General features: G+C 42.4%; 1 protein-coding gene across 1 annotated transcript in view; it reads left to right on the top strand.

Moving 5' to 3' along the window:
- The first annotated feature begins 1,396 nt into the window (after window positions 1–1,396).
- The window catches only part of LOC132384988 (meiosis-specific coiled-coil domain-containing protein MEIOC-like), an 89,617-nt gene continuing 64,552 nt past the window's right edge, over window positions 1,397–26,461 (top strand). Inside the window, exons 1-2 of the mRNA XM_059956712.1 lie at window positions 1,397–1,694; window positions 5,337–5,462. Of these exons, the coding sequence (XP_059812695.1) occupies window positions 5,374–5,462 (89 nt within the window). The 5' untranslated portion in view covers window positions 1,397–1,694; window positions 5,337–5,373. The remainder of the gene's footprint in view (window positions 1,695–5,336; window positions 5,463–26,461) is intronic.

Below are 26,461 nucleotides of genomic sequence, written 5' to 3'. Positions count from 1 at the left end.
ATTGAAAATAATGGTATTGTAGTCACTGGACCCGAGGTGCTCCCCAGCACATACCTCCATCACCTGACCTATCTCATTCCCTAACAGGAGAGCCAACACTGCCCCTTCTCTAGTTGGTACTTCTATGTATTGCTGCAAAAAAACTATCCTGCACACATTTTACAAACTCCAAACCATCCAGCCCTTTTACAGAATGGGCTTCCCACTCTATGTGTGGAAAATTAAAATCTCCCACAATCACAACCATGTGCTTACTACAAATATTTGATATCTCCTTATAAATTTGCTCCAATTCTCGCTCCCCATTAGGTGGTCTATAATCCACCCCTATAAGTGTTACGACACATTTCCCATTTCTCAGTTCCACCTAAATAGCCTTCCTAGACGAGCCCTCTAATCTATCCTGCCACAGCAGCGCCGTAATATTTTCTCTGACATGCAATGCAACACCTCCCCCTCTTGCCCCTCCGATTCTATCACAACGGAAGCAACGAAATCCAGTAATATTTAGTTGCCAATCACACCCCTCCTGCAACCATGTTTCACTAATAGCTACAACATCATATTTCCAGGTATCAATACATGCTCTAAGCTCATCCACCTTTCTTACAATGCTCCTCGCATTACAATAAATGCATTTAAGAAATTCTCCACCTCTTCCCCTCTGTTTATCTCTAACGGTGCAAACAACTTTACTATCTTATTTTTCTTCCTTCTCCCATACATCTGTTCCTACACTCTGGTTCCCCTCCCCTCTTGTATCTAGTTTAAATCTACTGCCCAATTATCTATAAATCTGAAGCCCTCTCTCCTGCACCATGTCTTCAGCCACGTGTTGATCTGCGCTATGTTACTATTTCTAAACCCACCTGCGCGTGGCACTTGTAGCAATCCTGAGATTGCTATCCTGGAGGTCCTGTCCTTTAACTTGGCACCTAGCTCCCTAAACTCAACTTTCAGGACCTCCTCACTCTTTCTACCCACGTCATTAGTCCCTACATGGACCACGACATCCGGCTGCTCACCCTCCCTCTTGAGAATACTGAGAACTCGATCCGAGATATCACAGACCCTGGCACCAGGGAGGCAACAGATTATCCGGGATTCTCGATCTCTTCCACAGACCTTCCTATCTGTCCCCCTATCACTGATCCCTCCTTCCCTCCTGAGCTGAGGGGCTAGTCTCGGTGCCAGAGGCGCAACCACTGCAACTTGTCCCTAGGACCAGGCCCTCACGCCCCTGTGTGGCGGGACTCTTACAGAGCGAGCGAGGACTCAACCAATCGGCAGGTGTCGAGAGTCCGTCGCCTGAGTTTCATCCAATCATAATTGAGGTTTCGCAGTCCTTTTACCCAATCGACCGGGTTGGGCGGAAGAGCCGCCTGGCTTCGGGGAGTGTGAACGTGCGAGATTTGAAGGTTGTTTCGTAGCTGGCGGTTCGCGCCGAGTGACGACAAGTTGTACTCCTCGTCCACAGAAGCTGCGGGTGACCAATTCGTTGAGCGCGAGAGGCGCGTGTGTGAGATCGTGAGCTAGTGGACTCTCCAACGGTCGTTGCTTGCCAGTACATAGGTAGCTGATGGGCGAGGACGGAGCAGAAACAGAGCCAGGTGATCCGCAACTGACCCTGTTCCTCGCCCGACAAAAAAACCCCGTTCTCTTCGCCAGTGAAGGCCGTTTGAAGGTGTATGGAGGTGAGACCGTCACTGCTGGCGAATAAAGTCAACGTCTACACATTTCAAACTCCAGTTCACAATTTTAATGGTCCCCAGCAAATGGTATTCAATAGACGAGGTCCCTTCTAATTTATCATTATATGTACAATTATAACGTAGGGAGACTAAGACGTTGGTTGGGTTCGTTGCTTCATTTGCTAAATTGTGTTTTGAGCGGGGTGGGAAAAAATTCTCCCGCGGGTTTTACTGCTTTTGAAGGGTACCGTTCGAGGTCGGGCTCGACGGTTTGAGGGTCAAATTTCAGTAATTTCTTGTGACTCCAATGACAATACAAACTAGTGCAGGTTAGGATCAGGCTCTTTACCCACTAAGTCTGTACAAATGTAATCCCTTTTACAGTATTTGGTAACCTCTAGAGACTAGATTGACTAGTAAAATGACTCTACCTTACTAACAATGAGATGACGCACTGAAAACAAAATAACTCGAGATGAAGAACACCTAGACATGATGTAATGTTGTAAAAAGAACTAGGATATTGTTCAATATATTCAATTACTGCAAGGTAGTAATCAATATTACCAAAAGAATGTTGTGATAGAAAGCACAAATAGAATTTAAACCAGAAGAATACAGTTTATTTTCCATGGAGCACAAAGCCAAAGTAGGACTTGATACCAAAAATATAAAGAGCATAGTTGTCTAGATAAAAGGAGCAGAGATGTCTAAGGTCAAAATCGGGTGGAGGGTGTTAAAGGATTAGGGGTGATGAGATTTTCATACATATAGTGGCTGTGATCTGGAATGCAATGTCTAATGGAGATGAAGAAGGTCATTGAATTTTAAGAGTTAATTTCATTTCCCAACATTGGCTGATGTATTATGATTAGACAAGTAGTAAGATCAGTTTTCTGGAGATTGAAGCTACGTAAAACATCTGGCCTAGATGGTGTCCCTGGCATAGATCATGCGCAGATCAACTGGCAGGGATATTTGCAGACATTTTTAACTTCTCCCTGCTTCAGTCTGAGCTTTGTGCTCGACACATCACTGAAACTAGCCTCCCCTTTGTCTACGCTTTTCACTGCTTCAGTAAAATTATATCATAATCAAAAATCCCACCCTAGACATTCCTCCCCTTTCCTATTGGACAGATGATGCAAAAGCCTGAAAGAAATGATAGTGACTTCAGGAAAGCAAGAGGTAGTTTAAAATTGTTTGGATTACCAAGGAGTTCTCTTGGTCTGTCAACATGACCTCGATAGTGGAGAAGGCACAACAGCCTGAGGTGCTTAAGCAGAGCTAATCTGCTCCAAAAATTGCTGGCCAACTTTTATTGATATGCAATAGAAAGGATGCTGACATAGAGAATGTCAGCAAAACAGATCACAAAGTACTTTAACAGGTGATTAGGATGGCTCAGCGCATCATTGGGACTCAATGACAGGACTGGAGATGGTCTATAACTCTTGATGCTATACCCCATGCATTGTAAGTATCTGTTTTGCATGGACTGGAGCAGGAGTGCAATCGTTGTCTTGAGCAATGACAATAAGTATCTGTTCATCAGGCTCAGGAAAAGCCACTACCCTGCTGTTAAAAGACTCTTTAATGGTTCCCCAATATAAGATGGACTCCTGACCTCACAATCTAACTTGTTATGGTTTTGCACATTATTGTCTACCTGTACTGCATTTGCTCTGTAGCTGGTGTACTTTATTCTGCTTCCTGTTATTTTACCTTCTACTGTTAATGCACTGTGTAATGATTTGATCTGTAAGACAAGCTTTTTGCTGTACCTCAGTATGTCAATTGTACCTCAGTAATTGTCAACCAAACCAATTAGTATCTTTGAAAAGTCACTAACCCAAAAACGTCCACTTTGTTTCTGTCTTGAGAGATTTGCCTAAGATGCTGAGTGTTTTTATTTTAATATCACAAGTTCCAAGCATGTTTGCATCCCTTATTGTAGGCCCAACTCTCAAGGGAGGGAAGTTCCTGACTTGTTGAGGTAGTGAAATTGTTAATTTTCACTCCCAGCCAGTTCCAGCATTTCCCAGCCTGAATGTGCAAAACTGCATTGAGCAAAACAGTTCTGAATTGTTTTCCTGCTTATTTTTCACCAACTCAAAAAGGCAACAGTTATACGAGTGCCTAAGAAGAGTGGTGTGAGCTGTCTTAATGTCTATTGCCCGGTAGCACTCACATCTAAGGTGATAAAATGCTATGAGAGGTTGGTCATGACTGGAATGGACACCTGCCTCAGCAAGGACCTGGACCCACTGCAAATTGCTTATGGCCACAATAGGTCCATGGCAGACACAATCTCCATGGCTCTTCGCACAACCTTAGATCGCCTGGATTATCACAGTTCAGAGATGTGTGCTTAGTCCACTGCTCTACTCCCTCTATACCCATGACTGTGTGGCTAGGTATAGTTCAAATACCAAATTTTTGGTAGAATCTCAGATGGAGATGAGAGAGCGTATAGGAGTGAGATGTACCAGCTAGTTGAGTAGTGTCACTAAAGCAACCTTACTCTCAATGTCATTAAGATGAAGGAAGGGTAAGACGAAGGAACACATACCAATCCTCACTGAGGGATCAGAAGTGAAGAGAGTGAGCAACTTCAAATTTCTGGGTGTCAAGATCTCTGAGGATCTAAACTGATCCAACATATTGATGCACCTGTAAAGGCATCACAGCAGATATATTAGGAGTTTGAAGAGATTTGGATTGTCAACTAAAATACTCAAACTTCTTATAGAAGTACTATGAAGAGCGTTCTGACAGGCTACATCACTGTCTGGTCTGGTGGGGCTACTGCACAGGACCAAGAGAAGCTACAGAAAGTTGTAAAGTTAGTCAGCTCCATCTTGGGTACCAGCCCCTCATAGTACCCAAGACATCTTCAAGGAGCAGTGTCTCAGAAAGGTGACATCCATTATTAAGGACCCCCATCACCCAGGGCTGTTACTGTCCAGAATAAGGTACAGAAGCCTGAAGGCACACACTCAGCAATTCAGGAACAGTTTCTTCTCATATGCCATATGATCCCTAAATGTTCATTGAACCCATGAACATTAGCTCACTTTTGAAAATATAGTATTTGCTTTAGCACCATTTTTAATTTATTCAATATACATGTACTTACTGTAATTGATTTTTTCTTTCTATATTTTTAAATCAATTTGATATAAGTAATTGATTTACTTGTTTATTATTTTTTATATTTTATTTTTCTCTGCTAGATTATGTATTACATTCAACTGCTGCTGCACAGTTAACAAATTTTATGACACATGCCAGTAATAAACCTGTTTCTGAATCTATCGTGACAAAAATCACTTTTTTTTAACTCACAAACACATGCAAATGATGCTATTTAAAAACATGTTCACTCTAAGCACACTGTAGTGTCTAACAGTGCACACGACTGACACTAGTTAGAAATTTCGGCAATGGTCTCTTGCTCCAATTAAGCAAATCACAGCAATTTTCTTGATTAGTTTTTTTTAAAAGACTTGTCCTAAGTAAGCAGCTGCCCTGTTAACCGATGTCCCAATTAACCAGAATTCACTGTATTTTTTCATTATACTCTTAAGAATTACTAATTGTATTGTATTGAATAGAAAATAAAGTTGTTGGTTCTTTTTTTAGCCCAAAACGGTTTGGAAAAGTGTGAATCATTTCTACTATGGCATTGATGCTAACAGCAGATCAGCAGATGTATTTGGTGATGCTTTGGTCAATTGCAATTCATTCTTCAATCCTTATAAAGCACAGGTAAAAATTGTTTCTAAATTACTTTTAGAATATGATTCTTGTATCTTTTGTTTACAAACTGTCATTTAAGTTTGGTTATATAACCTCATTAAAATTCAAGTCAAAATAGTGAACAAAATTTATTTGGGAAAAGTAATAATGGCAGAGTTATAACTCAATATTAATGTAGAAAAACGCTAGTATATTCAGATTTGGATTGGCGAAAAGCATCTCCACAATCTCCGTCAGCACAGGTGCACCAGGAAGGCTTTGTGCTTAGTCCCCTGCTCTTCTCGCTTTACACTTATGATTATGAGGCTAAGCACAGCCCCAATTCTGTATCTAAGTTCGCTGACGACACCACTGTTGTTGGCCGAATCGAGGTGGTGGTGAATCAGCATATTGAAAATCTGGCTGAGTGGTGCCTCGTCAGCAAACTGTCACTGAATGTCAGCAAGACCATGAAGCTGATTACTGACTGCAGGAGGAGGAAACCAGAAGTCCACGAGCCAGTTCTCATCGAGGAATCAGAGGTGGACAGGGTGTCAGATCTGGTGTCTTTGATCCTCAGGTTCTTTTAGGAGTCTAAGAATGAGTGAAAACCTGTAGCTTAATGATCATGTATTTAAAATTTAAATGACAAAACAGGTTCAGAGCATATGAAACTAAAGGAAAGAACCTCAGGGGAAAAAAACAAAGACAAGATGCTAAGAATGAAGATGGCATTTTTCTTTGCAGCAACCAACACTTTTATACCTTGATAAAGCCACGTTCCTAGGATAAGCAAAGGCCCTATGGAAGACGCACAGGCATGGCCTGTTTTAACACTTGGCCAATGAAAAATGAAAGGTGATAAACCATATCGCTTTGCCACCAGTAGGTGGGTCTAACACCAAATACTGTGGAAAAATACAAGTTATTTATCGGCATGCAGCGTGACATAGGCCCATCCGGCCCTTTGAGCCTTGCCTCCCAGCAATCCCCCGATTCAATCATAGCCTTATCATGGGATAATTTAATACAACTTCATGTGTTAGTAAAAAGTACATATTCAATCTTGCTTAAAAACTTATTAATCCAATTAATACCTTATTTAAAAACATTTTTAAAAAAAGAGACAACAGATTCCAACAAGCCCCCGTTGTTAAAGCACACATTTAGAATCATTACATCTGAAAATTCGGATGCAGGAAAAATACAGATGCCAGCGTAGAGGTGTTAGGACTGCATTGTAAGTAACTGATAGCAGTCCTAACATCTCTACCTCGTGGTCTCCACAAAAGTTCACACCTCTATTCATGCAAGTATAAAACTAATGACCCTGTCATTACCTCTATGACTCTTAATGACCCTCATGTGTTGCCATACCTTTTAAACAACTTGGAGAGTTTATAAACTGGAAAACTACGCACCATGAATCAGAACTGAAGAAGCTTCTCGGATGAGTGGTGAAACGTATTCTAGACAACATAGCAAGTCCGGTTACCTTGATTTATTACTGCTTGATGTATAAACTATCTACGTTACAGAATGATCAAAAACTACTTCAGTTGTGTAATATCAAAGAACATACATGTTCTTAAAAGTATAGCATTATGCCATGTTTGGATACATCAGGGACACTTATATGAGTTTGGATTCTGATGATGATCACCTTTAAACAAACACAAAAAAGTAAATTATAATAATGCATATTACTATGAATATTATGACTTAATATTTAGTAACCCCAGCTTCCAAGACTGAAATGAACTCATTTAAAGAAATCCCATCCATCAGTTTGATGTCAGCTTCTTTACAAATGTAGTCAGCCAAATTAGTTATCTTCGGTGTTGTCAAGTATGTAGGTGCAACATTACTCACCTATGACTGCACATGTTCCCTCATTGACTGCTAGGAGAAGAGCTGTGCCCTACTGGAATGGTACCTTCTGAACTCAGGCTAAAAGCAGCTTTGATGGTAAATATATGATAAGTTTGGATAGCTTTGCCATGAACAGAGATGGTTGTGTTTGGGGTTATAATACGAATGGGGTCAGATGTGTCATTTCGCAAATCATGTTGATCGTATTCACAAATAACTGAGTTTGAGGCACTATGTAGACGGGGGGAGGGTGTGGTATGACCATTGTATACTTACGACTTTTTGTCAGAATGATGAACCACAGGTAAAGTAACTACACCACCATTGTGGGAATGTTTAATGAGAAGGAAATATACTTGCTCTGGATCTGTAGGAATACGTAACGTATGTATTGACATACCCAACAATTTGAATCATTAACAGATCTGCATATTTGTGTGATACCCATAAGTATACTTTGAGTCATTTCAACGTGCACATCATGAGTAGAGGAAGCAAGAAAACTTATAACAACAAACATCGAAATAAAATCCATAATAAGACCGTAAGATATAGGAGCAGAAGTAAGCCATTTGACCCATTGAGTCTGGTTTGCCATTTCATCATGGCTGATCCAATTTTCCTCTCAGCCCCAATCTCCTGCCTTCTTGTACCCCTTCAGGCTCATTCTTCTGAATTCTCGTAAATACAGACCCCAGAGGCATCAAACGCTCTTTATATGACAAGCTATTCAATGGACAATAGGTGCAGGAGTAGGCCATTCAGCCCTTCGAGCCAACACCACCATTCACTGTGATCATGGCTGATCATCCACAATCAGTACCCCGTTCCTGCCTTCTTCCCATATCCCTTGACTCTGTTATCTTTAAGAGCTCTATCTAACTCTTTCTTGAAAGCATCCAGAGAATTGGCCTCCACTGCTTTCTGAGGCAGAGCATTTCACAGATCCCAACTCTCTGGGTGAAAAAGTTTTTCCTCAATTCCGTTCTAAATGGCCTAGCCCTTATTCTTAAACTGTAGCCTATGGTTCTGGACTCCCCCAACATCAGGAACATGTTTCCTGCCTCTAACATGTCCAATCCCTTAATAATCTTATATATTTCAATCAGATCCCCTCTCATCCTTCTAAATTCCAGTGTATACAAGCCCAGTCGCTCAAATCTTTCAACATATGACAGTCCCGCCATCCCGGGAATTAACCTCGTGAACCTACGCTACACTCCCTCAATAGCAAGCATGTCCTTCCTCAAATTTGGAGACCAAAACTGAACACAATACTCCAGGTGTGGTCTCACCAGGGCCCTGTACAACTGCAGAAGGACCTCTTTGCTCCTATACTCAACACCCCTTGTTATGAAGGCCAACATGTCATTAGCTTTCTTCACTGCCTGCTGTACCTGCATGCTTGCTTTCATTGACTGATGTACAAGAACACCTAGATCTTATTGTACTTCCCCTTCCCCTAACTTGACACCATTCAGATAGTAATCTGCCTTCCTGTTCTTGCCACCAAAGTGGATAACCTCACATTTATCCACATTAAACTGCATCTGCCCACTCACCCAACCTGTCCAAGTCACCCTGCATTCTCCTAACATCATCCTCACATTTCACACTGCCACCCAGCTTTGTGTCATCTGCAAATTTGCAAATGTTACTTTTAATCCCTTTATCTAAATCATTAATGTATATTGTAAATAGCTGTGGTCCCAGCACCGAGCCTTGCGGTACCCCACTAGTCACTGCCTGCCATTCTGAAAGGGACCTGTTAATCCCTAATGTTTGTTTCCTGTCTGCCAACCAATTTTCTATCCATGTCCGTACCCTTCCCCCAATACCATGTGTTCCAGTTTTGCCCACTAATCTCCTACCTGGGACCTTAACAAAGGCTTTCTGAAAGTCCAGGTGCACTACATCTACTGGGTCTCCCTTGTCCATTTTCATAGTTACATCCTCAAAAAATTACAGATTGGTCAAGCATGATTTCCCCTTCATAAATCCATGCTGACTCGGACCAATCCTGTAACTGCTACCCAAATGTGCTGCTATTTCATCTTTTATAATTGACTCCAGCATCTTCCCCACCACTGATGTCAGGCTAACTGGCCTATAATTCCCTGTTCCCTCTCTCCCTCCTTTCAGACAGACATACTTTATTGATCCCGAGGGAAATTGGGTTTCGTTACAGTCGCACGAACCAAGAATAGTGTAGAAATTTAGCAATATAGAACCATGAATAATTAAATAATAAAAAATAAATTATTCCAAGTGGAAGTAAGTCCAGGACCAGCCTATTGGCTCAGGGTGTCTGACACTCTGAGGGAGGAGTTGTAAAGTTTGATGGCCACAGGCAGGAATGACTTCCCGTGATGCTCAGTGGTGCGTCTCAGTGTAATGAGTCTCTGGCTGAAAGTACTCCTGTGCCTAACCAGTACATTATGGAGTGGATGGGAGACATTGTCCAAGATGGCATGCAACTTCGACAGCATCCTCTTTTCAGACACCACCGTCAGAGAGTCCAGTTCCACCCCCACAACATCTCTGGCCTTACGAATGAGTTTGTTGATTCTGTTGGTGCCTGCTACCCTCAGCCTGCTGCCCCAGCACACAACAGCAAACATGATAGCACTGGCCACCACAGACTTGTAGAACATCCTCAGCATCGTCTGGCAGATGTTAAAGGACCTCAGTCTCCTCAGGAAGTAGAGACGGCTCTGACCCTTCTTGTAGACAGCCTCAGTGTTCTTTGACCAGTCCAGTTTATTGTCAATTCATATCCCCAGGTATTTGTAATCCTCCACCATGTCCACACTGACTCCTTGGATGGAAACAGGGGTCACCAGTGCTTAGCCCTCCTCAGACAATAGACAGTAGGTGTAGGAGTAGGCCATTCGGCCCTTCTAGCCAGCACCACCATTCACTGTGATCATGGCTGATCATACACAATCAGTACCCTGTTCCTGCCCTCTCCCCATATCCCATGACCCCGCTACCTATAGGAGCTCTATCTAACTCTCTCTTGAATGCATCCAGAGACTTGGCCTCCACTGCCTTCTGGGGCAGAGCATTCCACATATCCACCACTCTCTGGGTGAAAAAGTTTTTCCGCATCTCTGTTCTAAATGGCCTACCCCTTATTCTTAAACTGTGGCCTCTAGTTCTGGACTCACCCATCAGCGGGAACATGCTTCCTGCCTCCAGTGTGTCCAATCCCTTAATAATCTTATATGTTTCAATCAGATCCCCTCTCATCCTTCTAAATTCCAGTGTATACAAGCCCAGTCGCTCCAATCTTTCAACATGTGACAGTCCCGCCATCTTGGGAATTAACCTTGTGAACCTATGCTGCACTCCCTCAATAGCAAGAATGTCCTTCCTCAAATTTGGAGACCAAAACTGCACACAATACTCCAGGTGTAGTCTCACCGGGGCCCTGTACAACTGCAGAAGGACCTCTTTACTCCTATATTCAACTCCCCTTGTTATGAAGGCCAACATGTCATTAGCTTTCTTCACTGCCTGCTGTACCTGCATGCTTGCTTTCATTGACTGATGTACAAGAACACCTAGATCTCGTTGTACTTCCCCTTTTCCTAACTTGACTCCATTTAGATAGTAATCTGCCTTCCTGTTCTTGCCACCAAAGTGGATAACCTCACATTTATCCACATTAAACTGCATCTGCCATACATTTGCCCACTCACCCAACCTGTCCAAGTCACTCTGCGTTCTCATAACATCCTCCTGGCATTTCACACTGCCACCCAGCTTTGTGTCATCTGCAAATTTGCTAATGTTACTTTTAAACCCTTCATCTAAATCATTAATGTATATTGTAAACAGCTGCGGTCCCAGCACTGAACCTTGCAGTACCCCACTGGTCACAGCCTGCCATTTCGAAAGGGACCCATTAATCACTACTCTTTGTTTCCTGTCAGCCAGCCAATTTTCAATCCATGTCAGTACTCTCCCCCCAATACCATGTGCCCTAATTTTGCCCACTAATCTCCTATGTGGGACTTTATCAAAAGCTTTCTGGAAGTCCAGGTACACTACATCCACTGGCTCTCCCTTGTCCATTTTCATAGTTACATCAGGTCCACCACCAGCTCCTTAGTCTTTTTCACATTAAGCTGCAGATGATGCTGCTCACACCATGTGACAAAGTTTCCCAGCGTAGCCCTGTACACCGCCTCATCTCCCTTGCTGATGCATCCAACTATGGCAGAGTCTTCAGAAAACTTCTGAAGATGGCAAGACTCGGTGCAGTGGTTGAAGTCCTAGGTGTAGATGGTGAAGAGAGGGAGTCAGGACAATCCCCTGTGGAGCCCCAGTGCTGCTGACCACTCTGTCTGACACACAGTGTTGCAAGTGCACGTACTGTGGTCTGCCAGTCAGGTAATCAATAATCCATGACACCAGGGAAGCATCCACCTGCATTACTGTCAGCTTCTCATCCAGCAGAGCAGGGCAGATGGTGTTGAACACACTGGAGAAGTCAAAAAACATTCTTAAAAAGTGGGATTACATTAGCTACCCTCCAATCCACAGGAACTGATCCTGAATCTATAGGACATTGGAAAATGATTACCAATGCGTCCACGATTTCTGGAGCCATCTCCTTAAGTACCCTGGGATGCAGACCATCAGGCCCTGGGGATTTATCAGCCTTCAGTCCCATCAGTCTACCCAACACCATTTTCTGCTGAATGTGAACTTCCTTCAGTTCCTCTGTTACCCTAGGTCCTCTGGCCACTATTACATCTGAGAGATTCAATCCTGGAATCACTCATGAACCTCCTTGAATCCTCTCTAGTTTGGAAACATCCTTTCTAAGATAAGAGGTCAAAACTGCTCACAGTATTACAAGTGAGCCCTCACCAGTGCTTTATAAAGTCTCCACATTACATCCTTGCTTTTAAATTCTAGTCCTCTTGAAAGGAATGCTAACATTACATTTGCCTTCCAAACCACAGACTCAACCTGTAAATTAACCTTAAGGGAATTCTGCACAAGCACTCTCTTTGCGTCCCTTTTTTGTATTTTCTCTCCATTTAGAAAATAGTCAACCTTTTCATTTCTTCCAAGCTGCATGACCATACACTTCCTGATACTGTATTCCATCTGCCATTTCTTTGCCCATTCTCCTAATCTGTCTAAGTCCTTCTTTAGACTCTCGATTTCCTCAAAATTACTTGCCTCTTCACCTATCTTCATATTGTCTCCAAACTTCACAACAAAGCCATCAATTCTTTCATCAGAATCATTGACAAAATGATTTAGTCCCAACACAGACCCTGTGGAACACCACTAGTCACTTCAGCCAACCAGAAAAGGCTCCCTTTATTCCCACTCTTTGCCTCCTGCCAACCAGCCCCTACTTTATTCATGCTAGAATCTTTACTGTAGTACTACGGTTTTGTAGCTTGTTAAGCAGCCTCGTGTATGTCGCCTTGATAAATGCCTTCTGGAAATCCAAGTACACAACATCAACTGATTCTCCTTTTATCTATCCTGCTTTTCATTTCTTTGAAGAATTCCAACAGATTTGTCAGGCAAGATTTTCCCTTGAGGAAACCATGCTGACTATGGCCTATTTATCATGTGCCTTCAAGTACCCTGAGACCTCATCCTTAACAATTGACTCTAACATCTTCCCAACCACTGAGGTGAGACTAACTGGCCTATAGTTTCCTTTTTTCTGCCTCTCTCCCTTCTTGAAGAGTGGCATGACACTTGTAACTTTCCTGTCTCTGGAACCATTCCAGAATCTAATGATTCTTGAAAGATCATTACTAATGCCTCCACAATCTCTTCAGCCACCTTTTTCAGAACCCTTGTGTGTACACCATCTAGTCCAGGTGACTTATCTACTTTCAGATCTTTCAGTTTCCCAGAACCTTCTCCCTAGTAAACTTCACATACTTCATGACCCTCGACACATGGAAGTTCTACCATACTGCTAGTGTCTTTCACAGTGAAGACTAATGCAAAATACTTAATCAGTTTGTCTGCCATTTTGCTGTCCCTATTACTACCTCTCCAGCATCATTTTCCAGTGGTCTGATATCCACTTTTGCCTCTCTTTTGCATTTTATGTATCTGAAGAAACTTTTGGTATCATTTTTAATATTATTGGCCAATTTACTTTTGTATTCCATCTTTACCTTAGTAACTTTTTTAGTGAACTTCTGTTTGTTTTTAAAAGCTTCCCAATCCTCTAAGTTCTCACCAATTTTTGCTCAATTATGTGCCCCCTCTTTGACTTTAATGTTAACTTTTCTTGTTAGCCACGGAGGTGTCTTACTTTTTAGGATGTATATATCCTGTGCCTTCCAAATTGCTTCCAGAAATTCCATCCATTGCTGCTCTGCCATCATCCCTGACAATGTTGTTTTCCAATCAATTCTGGCCAGCTTCTCGCTCATGCCTCTGTAATTTCCTTTACTCCACTATAACACTGATACATCTGACTTCAGTTACTCCTCAAATTTCAGGGTGAATTCAATCATATTATGATCACTTGCCCCTAAGCATTCTTACCATTAAGTGCTCTCATCAATTAGAATCATTGAACATTACAGCACAAAAACAGGCCTTTTGGCCCTTCTTGGCTGTACCGAACCACTTTTATGCCTAGTCCCACTGACCTGCACCTGGACCACATCCCTCCATACACCTCTCATCCATGTACCTGTTCAAGTTTTTCTTAAATGTTAAAAGTGAGCCCACATTTAGCACTTCATCTGGCAGCTCATTCCACACTCCCACTACTCTCTGTGTGAAGAAGCCCCCCCCCCCCCCAATGTTCCCTTTAAACTTTTTCCCCTTCACCCTTAACCTATGTCATCTGGTTTTTTCTACACTAGCCTTGGAAAAAGCCTGCTTGCATTCACTCTATACCCATCATAATTTTATATACCTCTATCAAATCTCCCCTCATTCTTCTAAGCTCCAGGGAATGAAGTCCTAACCTATTCAACCTTTCTCTGTAACTCAGTTTCTCAAGTCCCGGCAACATCCTTGTAAACCTTCTCTGCACTCTTTCAACCTTATTAATATCCTTCCTGTAATTCAGTGACCAAAACTGCACACAATACTCCAAATTTGGCCTCTCCAATGCCTTATACAACCTCACCATAACAATCCAACTCATCTACACAATACTTTGATTTCTAAAGGCCAATGTACCAAAAGCTCTCTTTACAACCCTATCTACCTGTGACGCCACTTTTAGGGGATTTTCTATCTGTATTCCTAGATCCCTCTGTTCTACTACACTCTTCAGTGCCCTACCATTTACCTTGTATGTTCTACCTTGGTTTTTCCTTCCAAAGTGCGACACCTCACACTTGTCTGTATTAAACTCCATCTGCCATTTTTCAGCCCATTTTTCCAGCTGGTCCAAATCCCTCTGCAAGCTTTGAAAACCTTCCTCACTGTCCACTACACCTCCAATCTTTGTATCATCAGCAAATTTGCTGATCCAATTTACCACATTATCATCCAGATCATTGATATAGATGACAAATAACAATGGACCCAGCACTGATCCCTGTGGCACACCGCTAGTCACAGTCCTCCACTCAGAGAAGCAATCCTCCACTACCACTCTCTGGCTTTTCCCATTGAGCCAATGTCTAATCCAATTTACAACCTCACCATGTATACCTAGCGACTGAATCTTCCTAACTAACCTCCCATGTGGGACCTTGTCAAAGGCCTTACTGAAGTCCATGTAGACAACATCCACTGACTTCCCTTCATCCACTTTCCTTGTAACCTCCTCGAAAAAAATCTAATAGATTTGTTAAACATGACCTACCATACACAAAGCCATGTTGACTCTCCCTAATCAGTCTCTGTCTATCTAAATACTTGTAGATCCTATCTCTTAGTACTCCTTCCAATAATTTACCTACTACCGACATCAAAATTACTGGCCTATAATTTCCTGGATTACTTTTAGAGCCTTTTTTAAACAACAGAATAACATAAGCTATCCTCCAATCCTCCAGCACCTCACCTGTCGATACTGACATTTTAAATATATCTGCCAGGGCCCCTGCAATTTCAACACTAGTCTCCTTCAAGGTTCGAGGGAATACCCTGTCAGGTCCTGGGGATTTACCTACTCTGATTTGCCTTAAGATAGCAAGCACCCCCTCCTCTTCAATCTGTATAGGTTCCATGACCTCACTACTCATTTGCCTTATTTCCATCGACTCCATGCCAGTTTCCTTAGTAAATACAGATGCAAAAAAAGCCATTTAAGATCTCCCCCATTTCTTTTGGTTCCATACATAGCTGACCACTCTGATCTTCAAGAGAGCCAACTTTATCCCTTATTATCCTTTTGCTCTTAATATACCTGCAGAAGCTCTTTGGATTATCCTTCACCTTGACTGCCAAAGCAACCTCATGTCTTCTTTCAGCCCTCCTGATTTCTTAAGTATGTTTTTGCACTTTTTATACTCCTCAGGCACCTTATTTGCTCCCTGTTTCCTATACGTGCCATACATTCTCTTCTTTATCAGAGTTGCAATCTCCCTTGAGAACCAAGGTTCCTTATTCTTATTCACTTTGCCTTTAATCCTGACAGGAACATACAAACTCTGCACTCTCAAAATCTCTCCTTTAAAGGCCTTCCACTTACCAACGACATCCTTACCAGAGAACAACCTGTCCCAATCCATGCTTTTTAGATCCTTTCTCATTTCTTCAAATTTGGCCTTTTTCCAGTTTAGAAGCTCAACCCGAGGACCAGATCTATCTTTATCCATGATCAAGTTGAAACTAATGGTGTTATGAGCACTAGAACCAAAGTGTTCCCCTACACACACTTATGTTACCTGTCCTGACTTGTTTCCTAATAAGAGATCTAATATTGCATCCTCTCTGGTCTGTTCCTCTATATATTGATTTAGAAAACTTTCCTGAACACATTTTACAAATTCTAACCCATCTAGACCTTTAACAGTATGGGAGTCCCAATCAATATGTGGAAAATTAAAATCCTCTGCTATCACAACTTCATGTTCCGTGCAGTTGTCTGCTATTTCTCTGCAGATTTTCTCCTCCCATTCTCGCTGACTATTGAGTGGTCTATGATACAACCCCATTAAAGTGGTCATATCTTTCCTGTTTCTCAGCTCCACCCATATGTCCTCGGTAGACAAGCTCTCTAATCTGTCCTGCCTGAGCACTGCTGTAACATTTTCCCTGATTAGCAATGCCACCCCCCTCCCACTCTCCATCCCTCTGCCTCTGTCACATCTGAAACATCTGAACCCTGGAACATTAAGCTGCCAGTCCTGCCCCTCCTGTAGCAAAGTTTCACAAATGGCTACAGTGTCATAATTCCACGTGTCAATCCATGCCCTCAGCTTGTCAGCCTTCCCCACAATACTCCTTGCATTGAAAATAGACACACATCAGAAGAGTATTACCTCCACACACAACGCTTCTCTTTGTGACCTTGCATGAAACTTTAACATCATTTATTTTCACCCCCGCTCCACTATCTACTCTGGCACTCTGGTTCCCATCCCCCTGCCAATCTAGTTTAACCCCCCCCCCCCCCCCAATAGCACTAACAAACCTCCCTGCAAGGATATTGGTCCCCCTGTAATTCAGGTGTAACCCGTCTCTCTTGTATAGGTCCTACCTGCCCCAGAAGGTATCCCAATGATCCTGAAACCTTAAACCCTGCCCCCCTACATCAGTTCCTCAGCCATGTGTTCATCCTCCAGAGCATCCTATTCTTACCCTCACTGGTATGTGGCACAGGTAGCAATCCTGAGATTACCACTCTCACAGTTCTGCTTTGAACTTCCTACCAAGCTCTCTATACTCACTATTCAGGACCTCCTCACTCTTTCTTCCTATGTTATTGGTACCGATGTGTATCATGACATCTGGCTGCTCACTCTCCCATTTCAGAATGCTGTGCACATGATCAGAGACATCCCTGACCCTAGCAACAAACCATCTGGGAGTCTCTTGTCGCAACCACAGAACCTCCTATCTGTACCTCTAGCTATCGAGTCCCCTACCACTACTGCTCTCCTCTTCCTACCCCCCCCCTTCTGCACTGCAGAACCAGACTCAGTGCCAGAGTTCCAGCTGCCGCAGCTTGTCCCAAGTAAGTCATCCCCCCCCAACAGTATCCAAATCAGTATACTTGTTGTTGAGGGGAATGGCCACAGTGGAGCCCTGCTCTGCCTGCCCTTTCCCCTTCCCTCGCCTGGCGGTAACCCAATTACCTGTGCGCTGCTCCTTTGGCATAGCTACCTCCTTGAAACTACTATCTAAAAACTTCTTATTCTCCCGAATGATCCGGAGGTCATCCAGCTCCTGCTCCAGTTCTCTAACGCGGTTTATTAGGAGCTGCAGCTGGATGCACTTCTTGCAGGTGTCGCTGTCAGGGAGACCAGAGGCCTCCCTGACTTCCCACATCCTGCAAGAGGAGCATTTCAACATCCTGCCTGGCATTCTCTCTACTCTAAATGAAGAAAACAAAACTTACCAGAACCCACCCTTGCCTCTGCCTATTCACGCCGAAACCTGTTGAGCCAAAGCTGTCCCACTCTGACTCAGTCCACTCCGACGGCCACTGTATGTGGCAGTTTTTTTTTAAACCTTTGGCGCGCTACGTCACGCGCCTACGTGATTCTGGTTGATTGCACAATGCCCAATCCAAAATAGCTGATCCCTAGTGGGCTCAACCATGAGCTGCTCTAAAAAGCCATCACAAAGGCACTCTAGAAGTTCCCCCTCCTACAATCCAGCACCAACCTGATTTTCCCAATCTACCTGCATATTAAAATCCCTCATGACTATTGTGACATTGCCCTTTTGGCATGCATTTTCTATCTCCCGTTGTAATTTGTAAACCACTTCCTTGCTACTGTTTGGCTGCATACAATTCCCATCAGGGTCTTTTTACCCTTGCAGTTCCGTAGCTCTATCCACAATGATTCAACACCTCCGACTCTATGTCACCTCTTTCTAATGATTTGATTCAATTTTTTTTTTACCAACAAGAACACTGCCTGCTCTGCCTTCCTGCCTGTTCTTTTGATAAAAGGTGTATCCTTGGACATTAAGCTCCCAGCTATAATCTTCTTTCAGCTATGATTTGGTGATGACTGTTCTGGCACTTTGGTTCCCATCGCCTGAAACTCTAGTTTAAACTCCACTCTGCAGTATTAACAAACCTTCCTGCTATGATGCTAGTCCCCCTCCAGTTCAGGTGCAAACCATCCCTTCTGTATAGGCCCCACCTTCCCTCTATGAGAGCCCAATGATCCAAAAATCTTACACTCTCTCTCTAACACCAATTCCTTAGCCATGTATTAGACTGTATAATCTTCCTAGTTCTGGCCTCACGAGCAAGTGGCATGGGTAGCAGTTCTGAAATCGCAATCCTGCAGGTTTATCTTGGCATCTAACTCACTGAAATCCCTATGCTGAACCCCTTGAAACATCTGGTTTCAAGCCATCCAAGAAGGCTAACTTGAGGGGGCCACTTAGAGATTCTTCTATATTATCTTCAGTTATTCCTTAACTCCTGAGCAGCTGATCCAAACTGTCCTATAGCATTAGTCATATTCAGAAACATTATCTGATAGCTTTGTTTACAATCAACCACTTTCCTCTAATCAATCAGTGTTGAGGATTGTTTTTCCAACCAAATCTTAATTGCATTCCAGCTACCTTCTGTTTATCCTCTCCGATACCATCTTCAACTCAATCTTTCAACCATCTTATTTACTGGGAAAACAGCATGGTAGCTAAAACTTGGATGCCATCACATGGATGCAATTTGTTTATGTTCTTAATTGGTTAAAGTTCAGTCCAAGTCTTTAAACTTACCATTTTAGAATGTAGCATTTCTTTGAACCATTTGTCAACTTTTCCTGGTTCTGGTAGTTGATTGTAAACCTCATGTCTCCTTTCATAATATCCATTTTCATTCTTGCATGCTTTCATTCCCTTAGTTTTTATTGGGGCAAGTTGTGGCATGGCTGCCAGACCAATTACCTCATTGCTGTCATTACTAAGACACAAGAGGTCTCTGAATTGTGTTATATTCATTTTGCAGTTCCATAGAGTTCCCAAGGTGGCACTGGTTCTGGGGACAATTCAGTGTTGCCTACATACCAGCATGTGACATCACTGTTAACACTGCCCATTGGCTTGGCAAACCGTTCATCAAAGGTCCCTTCTGTGCACTGCAGCTTTGTCTCAGTTTACTCTGTAACTGTGAATCGTGCCTCTTGATACGGATACACTTTTCATGCTGTTTTTTCACTTGCTCAGTTAACAAAGAGATTCATTTGCTGGACTTGTTATTGTCCCTATCATGTTGTTCATTGAGCATGTTACACATTTCTTCCTTTTCCCCCCCAAATGATTAGTTAAATTATTTACTTGGTGCTTGCTTCACCATGTGCTCGGTTTAGTTTGCTTTGATTTTCTAACTTGGCTCGTTCACATTTAAATTCTTCTGTTTGACCTTGTAGCTCGGCATGCTTATGCTTTTTAAGCTTTAATAGTACTGCTAGAGTCCAGCCAGGTTTTTAGCTTCCCAACAAAATTTTCTTAAAGCTCAAAGTAACATTTATTATCTGTACATACATGAGACCACGTACAACCCTGAGATTCTTTTTCTGCAGGCATGCTTGGCAATTCTACTAAGTGAGAGTCTTGAGGCTCCTGTACCTTCTACCTAATGGCAGCAATGAGAAGAGAGCATGGCCTAGGTGGTGATAAATCTTTGGATGCTGCTTTTCTACAGCAATTTTCCATGTAGTTGTTCTGAATCTTATTCCATAGCTTCTCAACTTTGGCCATAGTCTTAAGTTTGATGTTAATGAATACTCTCACTTTAGACATCAATTACAGTTGTTATAGAATATAATTATTGAGTTATGACCCAAACTAGAGCCTACAGACTGAATTTTCTTTGAATAGAGCTGTGCCCAAAATACAGTCGACCCAAAATTTAAATAGAGCCAGCCCGAAATATTTTAATAGAGACAAGAACGTTCACTCATTCGCCATTCAAGATGAGAATCAGTAAATCTATTGATGCTCTACCACAGACTGTGGTGGAGGCCAAGTCCATGTGTATATTTAAGGCAGAGGTTGATTGTTTCCTGATGGGTCAGGGCATCTAAGGATATAGTGAGAAGGCAGGTGTATGAGTGGAATCCAGGATCAGCTATGATGGAATGGCGGAGCAGACTCAATGGGCTCAATGGCCTAATTCTGCTCCTGTATCTTATGGTCTTATGAGGTAGTAAAGTAGTTCCCTCTCTGACTGGAGGTGTGATGAGTGGTGTGTTGCAGGATTCAGTGCTGGGTCCCCGTTTGTCATCTAGATCAATGATCTGGATAATCATGTGGTGAAATGGTGTAGTGGACAGCAAGGAAAACTATCATGGCTTGCAGCAGGATCTGGACCAGCTGGAAAAATGCGCTGAAAAATAGCAAATGTAATTTAATGCAGACAAATGTGGGGTGCTGTACTTCAGTAGGGCCAACCAGGATAGGTCTTACAGAATGAATGGTAGGGCACTGAAGAGTGTGGTAGAACAAAAGGATTTGGGAATACAGGTCCATAATTAGTTGAAAGTAGCGTCACAGGCAGATAAGGCCATAAAGAAGGCTTTTGGCACATTGGCCTTCATAAATCAATGTATTGAGTACAGGAGATGGGATGTTATGTTGAAGATGTACAAGATTATTATGGTGAAGATTGATGAGGATAATCTGGATTATTGTGTGCAGTTTTGGTCACCTACCTACAGGAAAGATGTAAATAAGGTTGAAAGAGTACAGAGAAAATTTACAAGGATGTTGCTGGGTCTGGAGGACTTGAGTCATAAGGAAAGATTGCATAGGTTAAGACTGTATCCTTTAGAATGTGGAAGATTGAGAGGAGGTTTGATAGAGGTATACAAAATTATGAGGAGTATAGACGGTGTAAATCCAAGCAGGCTTTTTACACTGGTGGGACTACAACCAGGGATCATGGCTTAAGGGTGAAAGATGAAAAGTTTGAGGGGAAACATCACTGAGGACCGTGAGAGTGTGGAATGAGCTGCCAGCACAAGTGGTCCATGCGAGCTTGATTGCAGCATTTGTGAGTTGCTTGGATAGTTACGCGGATGGTAGGGGTATGGAATGCTATGGACCCTGTGCAGATCAATGAGACTAGGCAGTTTAAATGGCTTGGCACTGACTAAATGGATCAAATAGCCTATTTCTGTGTTGTACTTTCCTATGACTCTAGCCTAGTAGAGCTGTGCCTGGAATAAGAGCTGTAACCCAGAACATTTAGCATGGATTCGCCATAAATAACAAAGTAAAATAGAGTTTTCTTCTCACTCCTAAACTTCATTCAGGTGGGGTACTGAAGCAAAATCAGACAATTTCTCTAACATTTCAGGAATGGAGGATTCTCTTGCCTCCTGTTAATGCGCACTAAAAGTTCCTTCTTTATTATAGGAATCTTCAAACTGTTTTTCATTACCATACCATTCTCGTTGCCAAAATTTTCGGATCTGGTGATTTTTTGATCCACTGGTTCTTTTAAGAGTCCAAGAATAAATGAAAATTTATTGCTTCATGATTGTTGATTTAAAGTATAAGCAAAAACATGCACAGAGCATATGAAACTAAAGGAAAGAACCTTGGTGGGGGGGCAAACAAAGGCAATACTAAGGACAAAGACAAAATGGCACTTTTTTTTGCAGAAACCGACAGTTTTATACCTAAATAGAACCACATTTCTGATATAAGCAAAGGGCCTGTAGAAGACATAGGTGTAGCCTGTGTTACACTTACAAATAAAAATTGAAATAATTAACCATTATGTAACTGGTATATTGCTTTGCCACCAGTAGGTGGAGTCCAACACCATATATTGTGAAAAATACAGTTTAAAATGCAAATTGTTAGTTAAAAACTACAAATTCAATCTTCTAAAAATTTAATCTATTTAATACTTTATTAATAACAAAAAACAACTTATTTCAACAAGGTCACGACTTTAAATTACTCGGTGTTATCATTTCAGAGGATCTGTCCTAGGTCCAGCAGGCAAGTGCCAAAGAAAGCATAGCATTACAAAGAAAGCATAGCAGCTCCTCTGTTTCCTTAGTTTTGTGAAGATTCAGCATGATATCTAAAACTTTGACTAATTTCTACAAATCTGGTGGTGAGTACAGTTGGCCCTCTTTATCTGAGAGGGATTGGTTCCAGGATTCCCTCGCAGATACCAAAAAACGCAGATGCTCAAGTATTCAACCTGTCGCAATGCAGTGGACCTTAGGACCCAGTGGAACCCCAGACTTTATTTAACCTGTCTCAGCACGGTAGGACATTAGGACCCAGCAGTGGAGCTCTGAATCCGCAGTGTTTCTGTTCACGAAAATAATCACGATCACGATTGAAAATTAAGTGGAAATAATAAAGCGATCGGAAAGAAGTGAAATGCCATTGGTCATTGTAAAAGCGTTAGGCTACGTTGGCCAATGATCTGAACAATTTTAAAGGATAAAGTGAGAAAGACCCTCCCTCGATGAAAGCTACAATTTTTACTAAGCAATGTAGTGGTTTAATAGTTGGGTTTTGGGGTTTGGGGTTTTTGATCCTCCATATCAACCCGGCACAGATGGAGAGTGCATTTGGAAGCAGTCTGTCACTGGATCGAACCCGTTCTTAAGTGTTTTATATGCATAGAAAGGTAAAATGTATACTATATACTAAGACAAACGTTTGACTAACTGAAGCTAAATAATACTGGATGTACCTGTTCCGACTTACTTAGTAAGAGAACTTCCAATAATTTTTGATCCCGATCCACAATAACCCACGCACATCTTCCCATTACTTTAAATCATCTCTAGATTACTTATAATATCTAATATAATGTAAATGCTATGTAAAATAGTTGTTATACTGCATTGTTTAGGGAATAATGACAAGAAAAAAAGGGTCTGTACATGCTCAAACAACAAGTGCTGAAAGAGCACTTCTGGGTTTTCTCGATTCGCGGTTGGTTGAACTTACAGATGCGGAACTCGTGGATAAGGAGGGCCGACTGTATATTGACTGGTTGCATCATGGCTTGATATGGAAGCACAAATGCAACACCCAAAATGCTGGTCAGGCAGCATCTATGGAAATGAATAAGCAGTCAACTTTTGAATTGAATTGACTTTATTTCTTACATTCTTCACATACATGAGTAAAAATCTTTACGTTACGTCTCTGTCTAAATGTCCAATGTTCAATCATAGTAATTTATAATAAATTATAATAAATAGAACAGTCAACATAATATAGAGTACACTCAAACCAGTGTGAGTTAATCAGTCTGATGGCCTGGTGAAAGAAGCTGTCCTGGAGCCTGTTGGTCCTGGCTTTATGCTGTGGTACCGTTTCCCGGATGGTAGCAGCTGGAATTGATTGTGGTTGGGGTGACTTGGGTCCCCAATGATCCTACGGGCCCTTTTTACACACCTGTCCTTGGAAATGTCCTGAATCATGGGAAGTTCACAACTACAGATGCGCTGGGCTGTCCGCACCACTCTCTGCAGAGTTCTGCGATAAAGGGAGGTAATCATAAGGGACGTAGTTCCCATACCAGACAGTGATGCAGCTAGTCAGGATGCTCTTAATTGTGCCCTTGGAAGAAAATTCTTAGGATTTGGGGGCCCATACCAAACTTCCTCAACTATCTGAGGTGAAAGAGGTGCTGTTTTGCCTTTTTCACCACACACCTGGTATATACAGACCACGTGAAGTCCTCAGTGATGTGGATGCTGAGGAACTTAAAGCTACTTACCCTCTCAACCCCAGATCCATTGATGTCAATAGGGGTTAGCCAGTCTCCATTCCTCCTGTATTCCACAACCAGCTCCTTTGTTTTTGTGACATTGAGTGAGAGATTGTTGTCTTGACACCACTGTGTCAGAGAGATGACTTCTTCCCTGTAGGCTACCTTGTTATTGTTTGAGATAAGGCCAATCAGTGTAGTGTCGTCAGCAAACTTAATTAGCAGATTAGACCTGTGGGTGGTGATACAATCATGGGTAAACAAGAAGTAAAGGAAGGGACTCAGTATGCAGCCCTGAGGAGCTCCTGTATTGAGAGTCAGAAGGTTGGAGGTGAGGGAGCCCCCTCTTACAACCTGCTGGCGATCTGACAGGATGTTCAGGATCAAGCTGCACAAGACAGGATCAAGGCCGAGGTCTCTGGGCTTCTTGTTGAGCCTGGATGGAAATATGGTGTTGAATGCTGAACTGTAGTACAAGAACAATTTCCCAAATATCGATTGGCATGTTCCTGGAGTGAGAGGTTTAGATGGGGTGGAGATTGTTATGTGTGTTCAAGAAGGTTTCTTGACACAATATGTGGATAAGCCTACAAGAGGAGAGGTTGTACTTGATCTGTTATTGGGAAATGAACCTGGTCAGGTGTCAGATCTTTCATTGGGAAAGCATTTTGGAGATAGTGATCACAATTCTATCTCTTTTACCATAGCATTAGAGAGGGATAGGAACAGACAACCTAGGAAAGCATTTAGTTGGAGTAAGGGGAAATGTGAGGCTATCAGGCAGGAACTTGGAAGCATAAATTAGGAACAGATGTTCTTAGGGAAATGTACAGAAGAAATGTGGCAAATATTCAGGGAATATTTGCGTGGGGTTCTACATAGGTACTTTCCAATGGAACACAGAAAGGATGGTAGGGTACAGGAACCGTGCTGTCCAAAGGCTGTTGTAAATCTAGTCAAGAAGAAAAGAAGAGCTTATGAAAGGTTCAAAAAAACTAGGTAATGATAGAGATCTAGAAGATTATAAGGCTAGTAGGAAGGAGCTGAAGAATGAAATTAGGAGAGCCAGAAGGGGCCATGGGAAGGCCTTGGCAGACAGGGTTAAGAAGAAACTTAAAGCATTTTACAAGTATGTGAAGAGCAAGAGGATACAATGTGAGAGAATAGGACCAATCAACTGACAGTGGGAAAGTGTGTATGGAACTGCAAAGGTACTTAATGAGTACTTTGCTTCAGTATTCATTACGGAAAAGGACCTTGGCAATTGTAGGGATGACTTACAGTGGACTGAAAAGTTTGAGCATGTAGATATTAAAAAAGAGGATGTGCTGGAGCTTTTGGAAAGCATCAAGTTGGGTAAGTCCCCGGGACCAGATGAGATGTACCCCAGGCAACAGTGGGAGACAAGGGAGGAGTTTGCTGAGCCTCTGGTAATGATCTTTGCAACATCAATGGGGACAGCAGAGGTTCTGGAGGATTGGAGGGTTGCAGCTGTTGTTCCTTTATTCAAGAAGGGGAGTAGAGATAGCCCAGGAAATTATAGACCAGTGAGTCTTACTTCAGTGGTTAGTAAGCTGATGGAGAAGATCCTGGGAGGCAGGATTTATGAACATTTGGAGAGGTATCATATGATTAGGAATAGTCAGCATGGCTTTGTCAAGGGCAGGTCATACCTTGGGAGCCTGACTGAATTTTTTGAGGATGTGACTAAACACATTGATAAAGGAAGAGCAGTAGATGTAGTGTATATGGTAGTGTATGTATATGTATATTTAGTGTAGTGTATATGTAGTGTAATGCAAGGCATTTGATAAGGTATCTCATGCAAGGATTATTGAGAAAATAAGGAGGCGTGGGATCCAAGGAGGCCTTGCTTTGTGGATCCAGAATTGGCTTGCCCACAGAACGCAAAGAGTGGGTGTATATGGGTCATACTCGGCATGGAGGTCGGTGACCAGTGGTGTGCCTCAGGGATCTGTTCTGGGACCCCTGCTCTTTGTGATTTTTATAAATGACCTGGATGAGGAAGTAGAGGGATGGGTTAGTAAATTTGGTGATGGCACAAAGGTTGGGGGTGTTGTGAATAGTGTGGAGGGCTGTCAGAGGTTACAGTGGGACATTGATAGGATGCAAAACTGGGCTGGGAAGTGGCAGATGGAGTTCAACCCAGGTAAGTGTCGGATGGTTCATTTTGGTAGGTCAAATATGATAGCAGAATATAGTATTAATGGTAAGTCTCTTGGCAGTGCGGAGGATCACAGGGATCTTGGGGTCCGAGTCCATAGGACACTCAAAGCTGCGGCGC

This window comes from Hypanus sabinus, chromosome X1, assembly GCF_030144855.1.
Source record: "Hypanus sabinus isolate sHypSab1 chromosome X1, sHypSab1.hap1, whole genome shotgun sequence".
NCBI lineage: Eukaryota > Metazoa > Chordata > Chondrichthyes > Myliobatiformes > Dasyatidae > Hypanus > Hypanus sabinus.
This window is presented reverse-complemented; position numbering and strand designations above follow the sequence as displayed.